The sequence below is a fragment of the Antedon mediterranea genome, chromosome 9, assembly GCF_964355755.1.
Source record: "Antedon mediterranea chromosome 9, ecAntMedi1.1, whole genome shotgun sequence".
NCBI lineage: Eukaryota > Metazoa > Echinodermata > Crinoidea > Comatulida > Antedonidae > Antedon > Antedon mediterranea.
Window position 1 is genome coordinate 3,892,501 of NC_092678.1, and position 14,898 is coordinate 3,907,398.

Genomic DNA, 14,898 nt, shown 5'->3' on the forward strand with positions numbered 1-14,898 from the left:
CCAGCATTACATCAGTTGTCTAAAAATATATTAAAATGTCACAACAGTCGGGAAATGCTATTTAAATCTTGATTAAAATCGTAACGTGTTAATTGAAAGTTCATTGAAGACTACGAGAACAAAAGCCAGTGTGTATACTGTTTTTTTCCCATAAGTTAGAGAGAATACTGTTTATTGATGATATATTGGGAATCTATAGATGCATTTCATTGCCTCATCCTTTGAATGGGACATAAAGCTGTGTACATAAAATGTGCATGCAAGAAAGAACACTATTAAAAATGAGTAGATCGATGTTTCAATGATTTTGCACTGTGGCTGCCATGGGTCTATAGATATAATTCGTTAAAATAAATCTAGCCAATTGGACTTGGGCTACTATATACGGACAAAATTGGTTGCTGGAGTTAATGGAAAAAATGGATGCAACAAGAATTGTTATCTATGTATACAAAAAAAGTGAGGCAATCCAAACTGATTCAATATTTCAAACTTTATTTTTTTTACATCTCATTTAAAGTTAAATGACAAAAATTATATAATTTATTAGCCTAATTATTCATAAGGTCTAATGCTATTCAGCGACATTTTTTTTCTTGTGTGTATTAATTCAGTAATTTAATATTTTGTATTTATTATTTATTAGATAAATTGTATCATACTTGAATATAATGGCCAAATCTATACATTATTCTATCCTGAGGACGATCAAAGCATATTGATCGAAACATCGAGAACTGCGTCGAGAAACTCAACAGTTCTTTTCAGAACTAATACACATGGTGTTCCGCAAACTTTATATCAACATCATTCAATTCGTTTGTCAAAACCTAATTCATACAATTGAATATGTAATTATTTTGGCAATCATTTTGAATTAAGTTAATATAAAATCAGCTGTATTTGCATATTCATTTAAATGTATCCAAGTATGTAAATATGAAATTCAGTGTCAAGTTGTAGTGGCAGCTACAGTAGTACGGATGTCTTACAATATGGTTGAAAAAATGCTATATTGGAAATGTGACATTAAATATAATCAACTATTTAAATTTAAATATATAATACTTTGTGTATATACATATGTATATTTGTATAAATGTTAATTTGCATAGAACATATGTTGTTAAGCTGTAATATTCTCATTATTTAAGTTTTCCATATGCCCAGAAAAGGAAACAGTTGTTGAACCAAATACTTCATCCATTTCTATACATAAAAAATGTATTTAAATCAAAATCTATTAATTTAATTTAATACTTAATAATTTAAAGTAATACAATAAATACCTGTATAGTATGTACATTTTCATTACTATAGTATTTAAATTATAAAACATTGTGAAAACTGTTCAATTTCCTCTCAACTGACAATATACAAAAACTGTGGAGGTCACAAACATTGAGGCGTCCGCACTGGAGTTTGTATAGTGTGTGTCTGTACCGCGTTTGTGCAACAAATTGTGAGTTTTGCTTGGCAATGTGAAAGGAGTATTAGACTTGTTTTTGGTCAATTCTATAGCCATTATCTGACAGATTTTCTCCCTCAGCAGTTATCTCCATTTTTTGGACAATAAAGGTATTGTAGTACCCAGTAACCTTTTTTGATTTGATTTCCAAAATGTATTTATATTTTATTAAAGTAACAATTAAATGTTATCTCCAAACAGTAACTTGAATTTTGTTATATGTATTAAAAAAACAAAACTGAATCGAAATGTTTCTACTCAATAAAAATATATATATTCAGTTTAATGGCCAGTACTTAATTTAAACAGTAACATTATTTAACATAATTGATTGATGGTGCAACTTGACCCTTTTAAACTGCACGCAATCTCATCTAGGATTTTTTATTGCCGCAAACCGTACTGAAAGTTATATTACAGCCATCATTTCAATCACCAGTCATTATTTATGTTAATAGCAGTCAGGCCTTGAATTTTCATATTATTCTTACGATATTTAATCAATGACTCTTAAAAAGAAATTTCAAGGATTTGCCAATATTTCTAGATTATATTTTTCTACTTTCTAAATCTAAAGTAGGTTATGAAAACAGGTTTGAGTACAAATACAATTAATGTTTTTGTTAAATAATGCAACAATAGCAACATAAAAAGAGCAAAATATTAAAGATTTACTATTAGGTTTATTAGGATTAAAATAATTATTTCATTAAACAGAAATTAATACAGACTTGTTTTCATTGTTTTCTAACTACCTAGTTAGAGGTCTGTCTTTGAGGGCATTTTGTAGCGGATTCAGTATGGGATTCCGAGACCTAAACAATTATAAAATAACATTTTGTGATTATTCTAATTTTTTACATTTTGCATTGTATTTTCCTAAATTTAATGGGGTAAAGTAATTTTTTTTAAAGCGAATTTTGTGAGGCTCAATACAGCTACTGTATTTTTTTTTTCTGTTTGTTTAATTTGTTATGCATCTGTAATTTGGTTACTTAGAAAATAGTAAATTTAGGCTTGAATGCCACAAATGGTATAACTATGATTAAATAAACACTGCATCTCCACACTAAAATTGAATTTATGTTAAAAATGAATTCTGTCACATATGACAGCTTAGTACTAATTACGGCATTCCTCAGCAAGTGTTTGCAATTCTATATCTACAGCAATGAGATGAAAGATATCTAATAATACACTGAATCATCAAATGCGTTTATGTCCAAAATTGTATGTCAAGAGTGTCAGAAGCTATGATGAAATATGACATATGATAGTTTACTAATAGGAAAATGCCTAGTTTATAATTACAACCATCCCTCTAATTATAGACCACTATTTTAAGATAATGATGTTGACACAAAATGTCGGTAGCCTATAACATAGCAAAGCTTCTAAAACAATAAAAAGTCATAACATTTCTGGAATTTAGTATTTTAAGAATCAAAGAAACTAATTCCTAAAAGAACTATGGCATGCAGACACATAAAATCAATTTAGAATTGTGCAATTGTTAAGCTCTGTCTAAACTATCTAACTACTTTGAAAACAAAATTGTGATGTACCCAAATATGGTAGTGATATGCTTAAAAATGGTAGTGCTAAGACATAATCATGTCCATATATATGGGCACATCACATATTTTTGTCACATAAAGTTTGATAGTGTAGACAGAGATTTAGGACAAAAATGTGATTTAAACATTACAAAGTGCTCTGGTATCCCAGTATCCAATCCACAGTTATTATTAGCAACACAACTAATGCAAAGCCTCCGTTACATTCTTGGTTAAGTCAGGCACTCCAACCTGTCTTTACAACAAGCATTAAAACAATACTATCAAATATTTATATATTTCCTTGAGAACGGCTAAAAGTGCATAGATTTTATCACAAATGCAAAAGAAAATCCAACCACCAATTACAAGATTTCACAAACGTAAAAATTATTTCTAAAAGTCAAGTTATAAATAACCTTAGACTGGTTTTAGAGAATAAGTTAGTAAAACTTTGATTCAAAACAGAACAAGATCTCTGAATTTTGATTTCAAAAAAAGAAAGTGCTTCTATTGAAAGGAACTTTTACCACCTATTAATTACTAACATTTCAAAAGCATATAATAATATGGTGTCTATAAAAAAGAAAACCATAGACACACTGCAAGCATGCAAACAAAACAAAAAAAAAAGGCTAATTTCTACAGTTAAGAGTTATTCAAAGCATGCATGAAAACACAAAAACAAAATTACTTCCACCGCACACAGTACTAAATTTCTTTAGCACCTTTTACTTACCAATTTGAAATGCCAAACCTACAAATATGGTAGTACACATGTTACTGTAAAATATCGTATTGCGTAGGTAGCCTAGACAACACAAAGATTTTAATGTCACCTGAACAGTTTTAATAAAACGGTGATTGATGTTTCATGAACAGGATACATAAGGGTAACATCATTTACAGTGTTAATGTACGATTTTTTTTAAAAAGGGAGCTTTCGATTTTTGACGACCTAGGAACGAGCTAGGTCAGGTCAACCTAAAAACCATTAAAATTGTGTTGTGGTGGGAAGAGAGGAACTTTACCGCATACGAATAATTAGTTAGGTCTTCGCAAATCAAAAGCTCCCCATTATCAGTTAAAAGAAAATTCATGCTACATAAACATAAATTGTTAGTTGAGCAAGCATCTTACCAGTATGATTGGCATTGTTCAGAAAATTGTACCAAGTGCATCAAACCATGTGATTAAGCTTGGGTCAATGCTGGTCAACCGGTCAAACTCTGCAAGACCAATCCTAAAAAACCAAGATGTATTTTCATCATCATGTGAGTCCCCAATTGCAATAAATGTTTAATCTAATCATATGTGGAGAGAAGGAATTATTTTCTGTGCACACAAGTCAGGTGACATGCTTTGCGCACAAGTCAGGTGACATGCTTTGCACACAAGTCAGGTGACATGCTTTGCACACAAGTCAGGTGACATGTTTTGCAAACAAGTCAGGTGACCTGCTTTGCACACAAGTCAGGTGACCTGCTTTGTACAAATAGCTCTTTCATTTATCATTACCTGCCCTTGTCATCTAATCTGGCTATCTTGAATACATTCTCTACCATCTCCTCAATTGCATCTTGACACATGGCCTCCATTACTGGCCACATGTCTTCTCTGAAGAAGAAGTAATCAAACATTAGTATACTGTACAAACGCCAATAAAGGATGACTGGCTACAACCTAAAACATAACATTGCCAAAGTAATCGCAACCTCTGTTAGCGGTTTTCTTTGCCTACTAACCACCTCTAAAACAACCGTAAAACATTGAAAATAACCACTAGTTAGAGGATCTTGAATCAATTCAATTACACACCTGAAGTGTCAAACGCTCCATTTGCATTTCTAGAAGAAATTTTTTTATTTGGTTGCGTACCTTGTACCTGGATTGCTCGGTAGAGGCATCTTGGAATTATAAGCGAGGGTGAAATCTGAACCTCTTGGGATTGGTGCGCTAAACATCGATGAAACAGGACGTCCTTTGTTGTCATCAAAATTTATCATCTAACAAAATTTATGTTTGAAATATATAAAACAAGAAACCATAACATTTTTCAACAGTGGATTTGAGCCTTTCTTTCTCTTAACTTGTGAGTGAAGCCATTCGCCAACAAAACTGCTGTACGAGATCTGTGAATATTCACTATCATTATATTATTACAGTATATAAATCCAATTATTTATAGTTTATTTATATTATTTTATTTTGTTATTACCATTTCTTCTTCACATGCTTTCACAACATCTCTTACTAGCTCAATTGTAACATAAAAATATGCTTTGAAAATCTTGCGCAAGTTATCTCTGCTCAGTGCACCCAAGTTCTCAAGATCGTAACCTTCAAAAACATCTAAGAAAAAAAAAGACAAAATAGATACAATAATTGTCGTTTCCTCTGTTAGTTGATATGAAATCAAAAGTAACTAACATATTATTAAATATTGGTAACATTAATCAATCACATGGACACAGAATGCCATATACAATAATAAAAATATACTTGCATTTCAATTTATCTTTTATGGTTCCTTTCACAAGAACAGAAAGACCATGAACATATTCAGTGAAGTTAATGTAGCCATCTCCATCTGCATCATAAAACTGAATAATAATGATGCAATGATAATAAAGCAGAAGTATATCGGAATAGCATAGGTGTGTTGATCATGGTCCTATACTGGACTCTCTGAGAGAAGTCATGTACTAAAGAGGTCACCCAGTTTAAAGAAATAAATCAAAACACTGTTTTGTGTTTGTGTAAACAGAACTTTATTTAATAATAATATTTATTACACAAACAAACATATTAGTACAAGCAGCGACATATACAGATGGAATATGTTACTGCAACAAGATTTTACCTTAAACATTCTGTCCATAAGTAAGTTCTTCTCAACCCCGAGTGAGCCTAGACATTGATCAAACACTTCTCTTGTTATGCCCTGCTCTTTGGTACATATAATAAAATACTGGATGTACAAGGCTTCAATCTCAAAATGGTCAACTACAATCAGGAAATTACAATCAAGAAATTAACAACGTATTGTACTGTATAATACAGTCAGTACTCCTCCAGACTTTTAAGATATCATAGACCTACATATATACTATGTAAATCATAAATCAGCCCAAGAAGTTTATAAGCAAGTTTACTAGTTTTGAAAGAAAGCAGAGACACAGTATAAAAATATCTTAAGATAGCAATATTGGTATCAGTGAGCAAAAGGGTGTTCAGGAGAAACAAAAACGGCCATTAAGCAAAAAAAAAAAACTCGCCAGCCCGGAGAGACAGGCAGCACTGGGAGATATGACTTATGCCTGTGTATCGTATCATGGTCAAGGACTGTGTGCATCTCATCTGCTACGCCCCTACGATCCTCTAGGTCATGGACAGCTAGAACAAAATATCAAGACCTCCAGTAATATATGTTAAGGTTTTCATTCAACTTTCAAGTTATTTGTTTCCATGTTTTGAAGGGGGAAAAACCACTCCTACTTACAAAATGTTTCACTTTTTAATTTACACAAGTCATCCCAAGTTAGTTCTTGCTTATTATATTCTTGGCCTAAAATTGAAAACAAATATTATTGTCAATTCAGAATAGTTAGTATGTTAGAATACACAAGGTCTCAAGACAAATATAATAGACGATTGGAGGGGGTTTAAAATACTGTAAAGAATATCAACAGTTTTTTATAAACAACATTTCTTTAGTTTTAATTTATGTCAAAGGAAACGTGTGTTATTGAATTACATACCAGGGTAAAAAGGTTTCATTAAAATGTTTCTAGGATTAGCCAATGGTGGAATAGGTATCTTGATCTTCATAAAGGTATGCGTTTTGTTGTGTGAATCATGCGGTTCACATCGTTCACAAACATCATAATCAACGCAGTTGGAACACTATAAAAAGTATTATTTTAAAATATTAGGAATTAAAATTGTTGATATAAAGTTTGCGGTACACGACGTATAATAGTTCTGAAATCAATATGCTTTGATCGTCCTCAGGTGTGAGAATGTTTGGTTTACCGTATCAACATTTGATTTCGCCATGCGAACCTTCAAACAATAAATTATAAATTGACAACAAAAAAATATTCTCTACCTTGTATCTGATGCCACAGATTGGATTGGCACTGCATGTATTACAAGTGATTCCACGATGAATTATGCCCTCTATAGAAAACAAAAAAAACAATGAATATCATGTGGTGTTTAGTATTGCCTTTTACACTATTTGTAATTCATGTCTTAAAAAAGAAAGAAATAAGGTTCCGAGTGTCTATGCTTTGTAGTAAGTCAAGGACCAGAAAGCAATTGAGGAAGCACATCCTAATGTTCCTGTATGTGCACAATGAACTATGACCCAACTAATTTTGGGTCAAAGGTTGTTGAAAAATCAAATCTCCATATTACCTGTGCGAGATTGATCCTCAGCAATATTAAACAGCAGATTAAACAAACTTTGATTATCCTGATGGACGTAAAGACCACCTGCCTGAGGACTTCCAATCTCTTCCGGTGGAATTTCGTGCGAGGGTGTGGCAAGCAAAGAATGCTGTGTGCTTATCATAGTGTCTGTTGGTCTGAAAGAACGTGCTGGGGTAGTTAGGAGTACGTCACCAACTTGCCGATTACTTGTGTTCAGACTAGGACTGTTGTCTATCTCACTAGTGTGGATTATTTCACCAGCATCTGAATAGATAAAAAAAATGCTAAACAATCAACTGTAATATTGCTCAAATATTATGTTCCAAGTTGTCGAGCAGGTGTCTGTTCGAAGGGCATTACTGTATGAATTGAGAATAACTCCATAAGATAAAAATTTCATTTGGTCTAAAATAAAATGCGATTCTGGTAGTTTATTAAGAGAGCAAGGATGCAGTATGTGGGTCTGGTGAATGTCAAAATGTTAAGGAAGTGTTTGAAATAATTTATAAATAAATGGCCCTTTAAAACAAATACATCAACGATTGATGTTTATTACCTATTATTTTATTATCTAGCTTCTTAAACTTTTTCCAGTTTGAAAAAACCATAGCACCTGAAACCCCAGCAGCTATACCTACTGCTAAAGTCCCAATGTATTTCAGATCCATCCTGTTCAATAAAAAGAAATAATGTCATTCAAAGTTTAGAAATTTTCCTTAAATATAGGCCTAGCGGTAGTAGGATGATTTGGCCCAACATGGTGCTTCAGCCGTCATTTAAATGAAATAACCTTTTTTTTTATGTATTCTTCGATAATTAATGTTTCATTCAACCAGTCCAGGAATCAATTCAACATGGCTAAAACACACAAACAATTTAAAATGTAATTTTCCTAATATCATCAGGCATAAAATAGAACTGAATACATATAATATAATTGTTAGTTTAAACACTACGTTTCGGCTTACTACAAAGTTGTATGTTGCGGGCAAAAAAGTGGGCCGAATCGTCCAACGAAATATGGGCCGAATCATCCCGGCTTACTAGGTGAGATCTACGCGGCGACGCAGGTGTCTACACCAGCCTAGAGGCTAGGCCTAGGCCTAGCTAATAAAACTACGACTACTACTAGCACGTCGATGGTCTAGGCCTAGGTAGCTAAAATTAGCCCTACCTTAGCCAAGCAAGATTTAAGCACACTTAAAAACATGTTTATTAAACATTATGGAGCTTTTTATAAGTATTTTGTTGCAATTTTTCACTCCCAATCACCAAAAAAAAAACAAGGAATGTTGAAAATTCGCGCACATGAGTGGTGGCGCTATTGATGTGTTGCTTATAAAACTATTTAATATTAAATTAAAGGTAGTATTGTATTTTCTACAATGATATTTAAAACACAGTTAATATAAATTAAGTATTGCAAAATATTTAATATAGAAATAATATGATATATAGTGTTTTTATATTAATAGATATCAAAGAACTCTTATAGCTTTTGTGAGCGAGGCGAAAGTGAGGTGGGGATAAAACAACATGGCGGGTGTAGTCAAAAAGGTGTCAAACATTTTTTAATTAAAAATATATGTTTAATGCTATAATTTAGAAAATGTAATGTCTTGTCATTTTGTATTATTTATATATGTCACTGTTAAAGATTATTGAATAATAGGCAAGGCCTTCTTAGTCTATAATTTCAGTTCTCCTAGCTAGGCCTAGCTAGTAGGCCTAACGATATTTTACAATACTGAGTCTGAGTGAGGGGTTATCAGGCGCGATTAGTTATATTTTTATGCGAGAGGTCAGGCGAACTGGGCCTAGCTTTTTTTTTTAATACCAAGCAAGTTATAGGTGTAACTGCAAAACCTTCATTTTATTATTTTAGGTTTAGACCCCTAATTATAAATATTAATTAGAATAGTACAGTAATTAATGAGTAAATGAATATGAAAAAAATAATAAAAATGCAAAATACATACATACATATATACATTTGAGCCTAAATAATTTGAGGTTGTTTTTATTATATCCACAGACAACTGGACTTGTTGGTCTTGCTGTTCGTGCAAAACCACATGATGTAAGTTAACAAAGCATAATGCAACAAAATCAAAAGAGTCAATACATATCATTGTTTTATTTACCTATTAGTATTATGGTGTTTTTGTTTACTAATAAATAGGCACTGAAAGGCATATACAAGAAGGTACTGGGTGTGGTGGCCAACATGCCAGAAGATGCAGCCTACAGACAGTATACAGAAGAAATCGTCAATGAACGTTTAGGTTATATAAATACAGTTAGTATAATATCTTTTTCGCCTATTTATCATAAGTGGGTTACCATTTCTGGATTCTACAATTCCAATTTAATATAAAACTTACAACTGCCCATAACGGCATCACCTCTATGTTAGTCTTAAGTGCAACACAAAAAAACTTCCCAGAATTTGTTTTTAAATATGAAAGTTAATTAACTTATCTTTTCTAGGAACCAGATATTAGTAAATTAGAAAGCAAGATTGATTGTGGACAAATAGAAGAAGTTGTTTTACAGGTAATAATTTCTTATGAATGAATACTTTACATCTTTGTTTAATATTTGTTAAACATTTATCTTACAGTACAAGCTTTGTTGTTAAAATACTTCTTTCGGACCAGGGTTGTAGGGTGTCATTCTTTCTAATGGTTTAATCACTTAAATTAAGAAATAGATATATTAAGTATTCATTTGGGACATGGCAAAGAAGATTAAATTAAGGAGTCTGTAATTGGATAGAGAATTGTTCTTATTATATAGAGTACTTTTTTTTAAAGATAGTATAATAAACGAGCCGTACAAATGATCAGGGACTCTGCCGGGAGTATTTTATTTCTCAGTTTCTTTCGAGTCTAATTACTTAGTCCAATTAACTATAATTATATAACAAAGGAAAGGATATGTTCACCTTCTGCCTGTTGCAATGCACCACAAAATGTGTAAAGTGAATAGATTGGCGCCCTCTTTATTTATGCAATATGCCTTTGCGTGTGTATCTGTAAGTATTATTAGAAAAACACAATGTTAGTGAGTTTAATAAGATAACAGAATTACCAATTACGTGTGTTGGTTTCCTATTCACAAACTTTCAAATAAAATTACAATATCTTCTAATTTTCTAGGCCCAAGCTGAATTATCGTTGGCTCGTAAAATGCTGGAATGGAAGGCATGGGAACCATTGATAGAAGATGCTCCTGAAGGACAATGGAAGTGGCCATGAATACACCCTATACTCAAATGGAATAGCCTTTACCTGCCTGTGTTAATAACGGTCCGAATGTCTAATTGCCAATATTTGGTTAAATTAATGAGAAAGGTTTAAGATAATTATTTAGCAAAGATAATAAACTACTGAGTTTCGTCCAGTTAAAATCAAAGTTTATGAAGTGGAGTTTGTTTATTGTGTTTTGAAAAATAAACATGAACAAAATATAAAAGTTGAGTGTTCTTTATTCCTTTATTTTTAATACAAATTGTTGCTGTTTGATTTTTGAAAGAAAATGAGCTACTACTCTACAATACAAACAAAACAAAATTAAAGATTCAAAATTAATTCACCTAACAATGAATTCGATATTTATTAGCAAAGAAAGAGTGATGGCGAAGGTAGTTTTATAAAACAAATAGCATTATATCATGGAGCTATCATATTGCCTAATTTTTCGCGACAAGTTGTCATAAAAACATATTTTTAACTTTTCTCTATGTAATTGAATTATGTATTAAGGAAATCTATGTAAACACGGATCTCAAACGTAATAATCTGCTATTCAGTAAACAAGTACTGAAGCTTAATATTACTAATAAAAGAAGATTACGACATTTACTCGTGATATAACGCGCGAGAATGAAACACTGATATGTCGACATAACTAATTGACGGTGCGCGCGTCCGATACACATAACTAACTTGACGCGCGCGTTTAAATTCTGATAACACCTGTTTCGATGATATCGTGACAAATGCTATATAGTTATTAACATATCAATTTAAATACGTCATGTGTATGAGACTATATTAATAGGAAATCGAATTCTTTGGAGTTTAAATCAAGTTTTTAAAACGGTTCAAATTGAACATATTAGTATTTATTGAATTAAGTATCGAATTATTGAAATGCGAACGAGAAAGCTAACCCAATTAGCCTTCTAATTTGATTTCATTACAAAAACTGAGATAGTCATTTTCGTGAGAAAGACCCATTGGAGAGATAGTGCATTAAGTTATTAAATAGAAGGGCTAATTTTGTTGGCTTGAAACTTGCCTTGCTTGTTCCTCACAAGCAATAATATAAAACACAATGGAAAGAACAAATGATAAACTAAAACACGGTCAATATGATAACATTTATCAAATAATGAAAGTGCATAGGCCTACTGTATTAAAAATAAGATAGAATGCAACAAATAGGCCTAACTTCGACGTAAGAAATACATTATTAGCCTAAACTGAAATTGGTACGGTGAAAGATGACGTCGTTTTAGTGAAAATCAATAACTAATTTAACAAGACATCGTGTTTGTAGGTCATTAATACTGTAAACATATTTGGTCATTCATTTACCCTTTCCAAGGAGAAAAATAAATGCATTTAGGTCGTTGTTTTTGAACATTATTTATGCCTAATTGCATCCGTAATGGGGTTGAACTAAAGGTATCCATGTAGTCTACAACAAATTAGTTTAATTTGGCAACAATGTCTCTAGACGCTTCTCATCCGGGTACATTCAACTCGTGATAATGACGTTTGTTTGTTTAGGCTGTGGATTTCTACGTAAAGTCAGAAAATAGATTATAACCAATTATACCTGGAAAATCCATGTTTCCTTATATACCGTTTCTTTAACTTTTAACAGTAGCTATAAAATAAATAGCTGCTTTGGTGTGGACACACACCCCCCTAAAGTGATTATTGTTTGCCAAACATGTAAGAATTCTTTTCAAACGTATGATTATGAACAGTAGCAACCGCATGACGATACAATAAACTAGGCCTATAGGTTAGCTTAAAATATTATAGCCTACTTATAATACTGTTTTGGATAATTGTGCTTATAACCAAAGTATTAGCGTGATTATGTTATTAACAAATGTCCTCTTGTAGCAAGAGGGGATTTACACTTCCTGATTGGTTGATTGTTTTCACCTGTTGATTTTAATTTGATTTTAATATCGTATGAGCACTCTTTGCAAAAGTGACAGAAAACTATGGAAACGAACTCTGCACAATCTTGTAAAATTTCGTGTTCTAATATTTGAGAAAAGTTCGAAACTAACACTTTAAGCCAACTACAGCAACATTTAGAAATACAAAATTTTGGAAAAAAGAAGTTTAGTGTCACTTTTAATATCAATAAAAAAAAAACAAATCTCAGCAGGCTAAGTTTGTAATCGGGATTCAATCATAAGCAAATCAAGCAACACTAATCTTATAAGTAAAAGTTATCTTCGTCACCTGTTGGTTTGTGATGTGAAATGGTTTCAATTTGTCTACTTTTAAAATGTAACTATTTTTAGAATGTAATGTTCTAAATTATTTTATAATTTTGCTTTTACAAGAAGGACTTCTGGGTTGTCCCAATTCATTGATGTATGTAACAAATACTATCTATTTTTAGACAGATTATTGAGGTGGGGGAGTGGAGGTGGGTAAGGATTTCCTTCCCCGTCTACAGGTCAATTATAACTTGTATGATATTACCGGTTTAAACCTGTTCTATGCAGAAGAAAACATAGAATAGATGTAGGCCTACCAGTTAATTCAGGTAACGATTCACATGTAACGAGTGAAAGACGAACACAAACGGTTAATGCAACACGTTTTCAGACACTAGTTGGATAAGATGATATCATGCGTCTATTCCATTCTTCATTAAGAGTAAGCACAAAATCCCATAGGAGAAATCATCTAGTATGATGCAAGCAAGAAATCAATAATATTACAACTGCTATGGCATCAAAGATTGCAACGAGTGGAGGTGTGAAATACAAACAGAATACTACTCAGGCTATCCTACAGAATGTTTCATTAACAACATTGTACATGCATAAATGAACATGTTTTCGCGCCCTTTTAGCAAACTCGATATAGGCCTATGTTTAAATGACATTATAACATCGTGCGTGACGAACGTTTTGCGTACAATGTGCAATTGTTTCTATACATGTGTTTTTGGTGAAATTAGTTTGTGATCAATTAATTAATTTGTCACCAGTTCTTTTTTTCCAAATTTAACCGTGTCCTAAAATGTAGGACACTTCTTAAGTAAGTTGCTATTTCGGTGGCCATCTAAATGCCTACTACCCTTATTATCAAGAGTTAACTATCTTGTTGATTAACAAGGATGACTATAATGAGAACGTACGTTTTAGTTATAGGTAAACAATTTGGAATTAGAAATATCAATTTTGGCTACCTAAGGATGTTTAGCCTTGATATCGAGAACATAAATGCTGTTCGGAAATTGCTTAAATGCAAAGCACATTTCAGGGACAAAATGGTTTCAAATTATGTTATTTTTAATAACAGTTCTTCCTAATTAGTTTAAGTAGTAACAACATTCTAAAATTAGTTTTCAACACAATACCTTAAAACCAGAGTCAAGATTTGAAAGACTACCTACCGTATAAATCCTTTATTATTATTTCAAATAATTCTCTTATTTTGTATTTCTTCAGTCGTTACAACCTATCGCATGTTATTGTTTGTTCACTAAACCTCACCTGGCTTTTATGCTAATTAGTAGACACAGTATGGTATGTCTTTGTCCGTGCAAGTATGTGGTTTCTCCAAGAGGTGGCGCTTACTGCAAGATGGAATGCATGGTACAAGTCGAGCAAGTTATTTGGTCCAATCGTCTAAAACTTAATACCGTAAATCTTCTGAGTGATTTATACAAATAATGGGTATTTCAGTAAATGATGAAATTGATAACCATGATTTAATTGGCAATAGCACTATCGGAAATAGTTTATAAGTTAACAGATGAATAATTAATTTGATAATTAATAAGCAACAAGCAAAGTAGATATAATGCATCAGACCATACCTTCAAGATCAGACCAATCAATGTGAAAGTACATACATTTCAGCTACATCATCAAAATACTCAAAAAAAGTTAAACAAATGAACCACAATATGAAAATAATGTTTCTTTTAATTTATTAAAATTTCCACTTATCTTAATGTAAACTTGTGTAAACAACACAACTCCTTTTTCTTTGGCATTCCTAAGTAAGGCACATTTTTTGAAAAAGTTGTTTATAGTTAGAGAAACAACACAAAGTTGTTCTAACAAAAATAAATTAATTAGCGAACAAAAACGAAAAATAAGTTTGCATTGAGGGCACGGAACAAATCATACAACAGTATCAATTTGAAGAGATAGCATTAGAA

At 31.9% G+C, this 14,898-nt stretch overlaps 2 protein-coding genes across 5 annotated transcripts; one reads left to right on the forward strand and one right to left on the reverse strand.

The window, feature by feature from the left end:
- Positions 1–515: 515 nt before the first annotated feature.
- Positions 516–8,752, reverse strand: LOC140059307 (uncharacterized). 4 transcript variants are annotated; one of them, XR_011847163.1, is made up of 14 exons: positions 8,636–8,752; positions 8,018–8,130; positions 7,447–7,725; positions 7,136–7,206; positions 6,786–6,930; positions 6,527–6,592; positions 5,888–6,030; positions 5,531–5,627; positions 5,243–5,376; positions 4,903–5,030; positions 4,543–4,641; positions 4,165–4,267; positions 3,764–3,835; positions 516–1,209 (listed from the first exon to the last, which is right to left on the reverse strand). XR_011847163.1 is itself a non-coding variant. In XM_072105179.1 (14 exons), the coding sequence occupies exons 2-12, from the start codon at positions 8,127–8,129 to the stop codon at positions 4,183–4,185; spliced, it is 1,359 nt and encodes a 452-aa protein (XP_071961280.1). In that variant the 5' UTR covers position 8,130; positions 8,636–8,752; the 3' UTR covers positions 516–1,209; positions 3,764–3,781; positions 4,165–4,182. The 4 variants fall into 4 exon arrangements, 3 of the variants coding, with proteins under 3 accessions (XP_071961280.1, XP_071961282.1, XP_071961281.1); XM_072105179.1 differs by having other exon boundaries at positions 3,764–3,781; XM_072105180.1 differs by lacking the exon at positions 516–1,209 and adding an exon at positions 2,159–3,280 and having other exon boundaries at positions 3,764–3,781.
- Positions 8,753–8,941: 189 nt separating this feature from the next.
- Positions 8,942–10,938, forward strand: LOC140058765 (NADH dehydrogenase [ubiquinone] 1 alpha subcomplex subunit 5-like). The gene is made up of 5 exons (XM_072104500.1): positions 8,942–9,018; positions 9,497–9,541; positions 9,644–9,760; positions 9,952–10,017; positions 10,623–10,938. Exons 1-5 carry the CDS (start codon positions 8,998–9,000, stop codon positions 10,719–10,721), a joined length of 348 nt encoding a protein of 115 aa, XP_071960601.1. The 5' UTR covers positions 8,942–8,997; the 3' UTR covers positions 10,722–10,938.
- Positions 10,939–14,898: the final 3,960 nt, after the last annotated feature.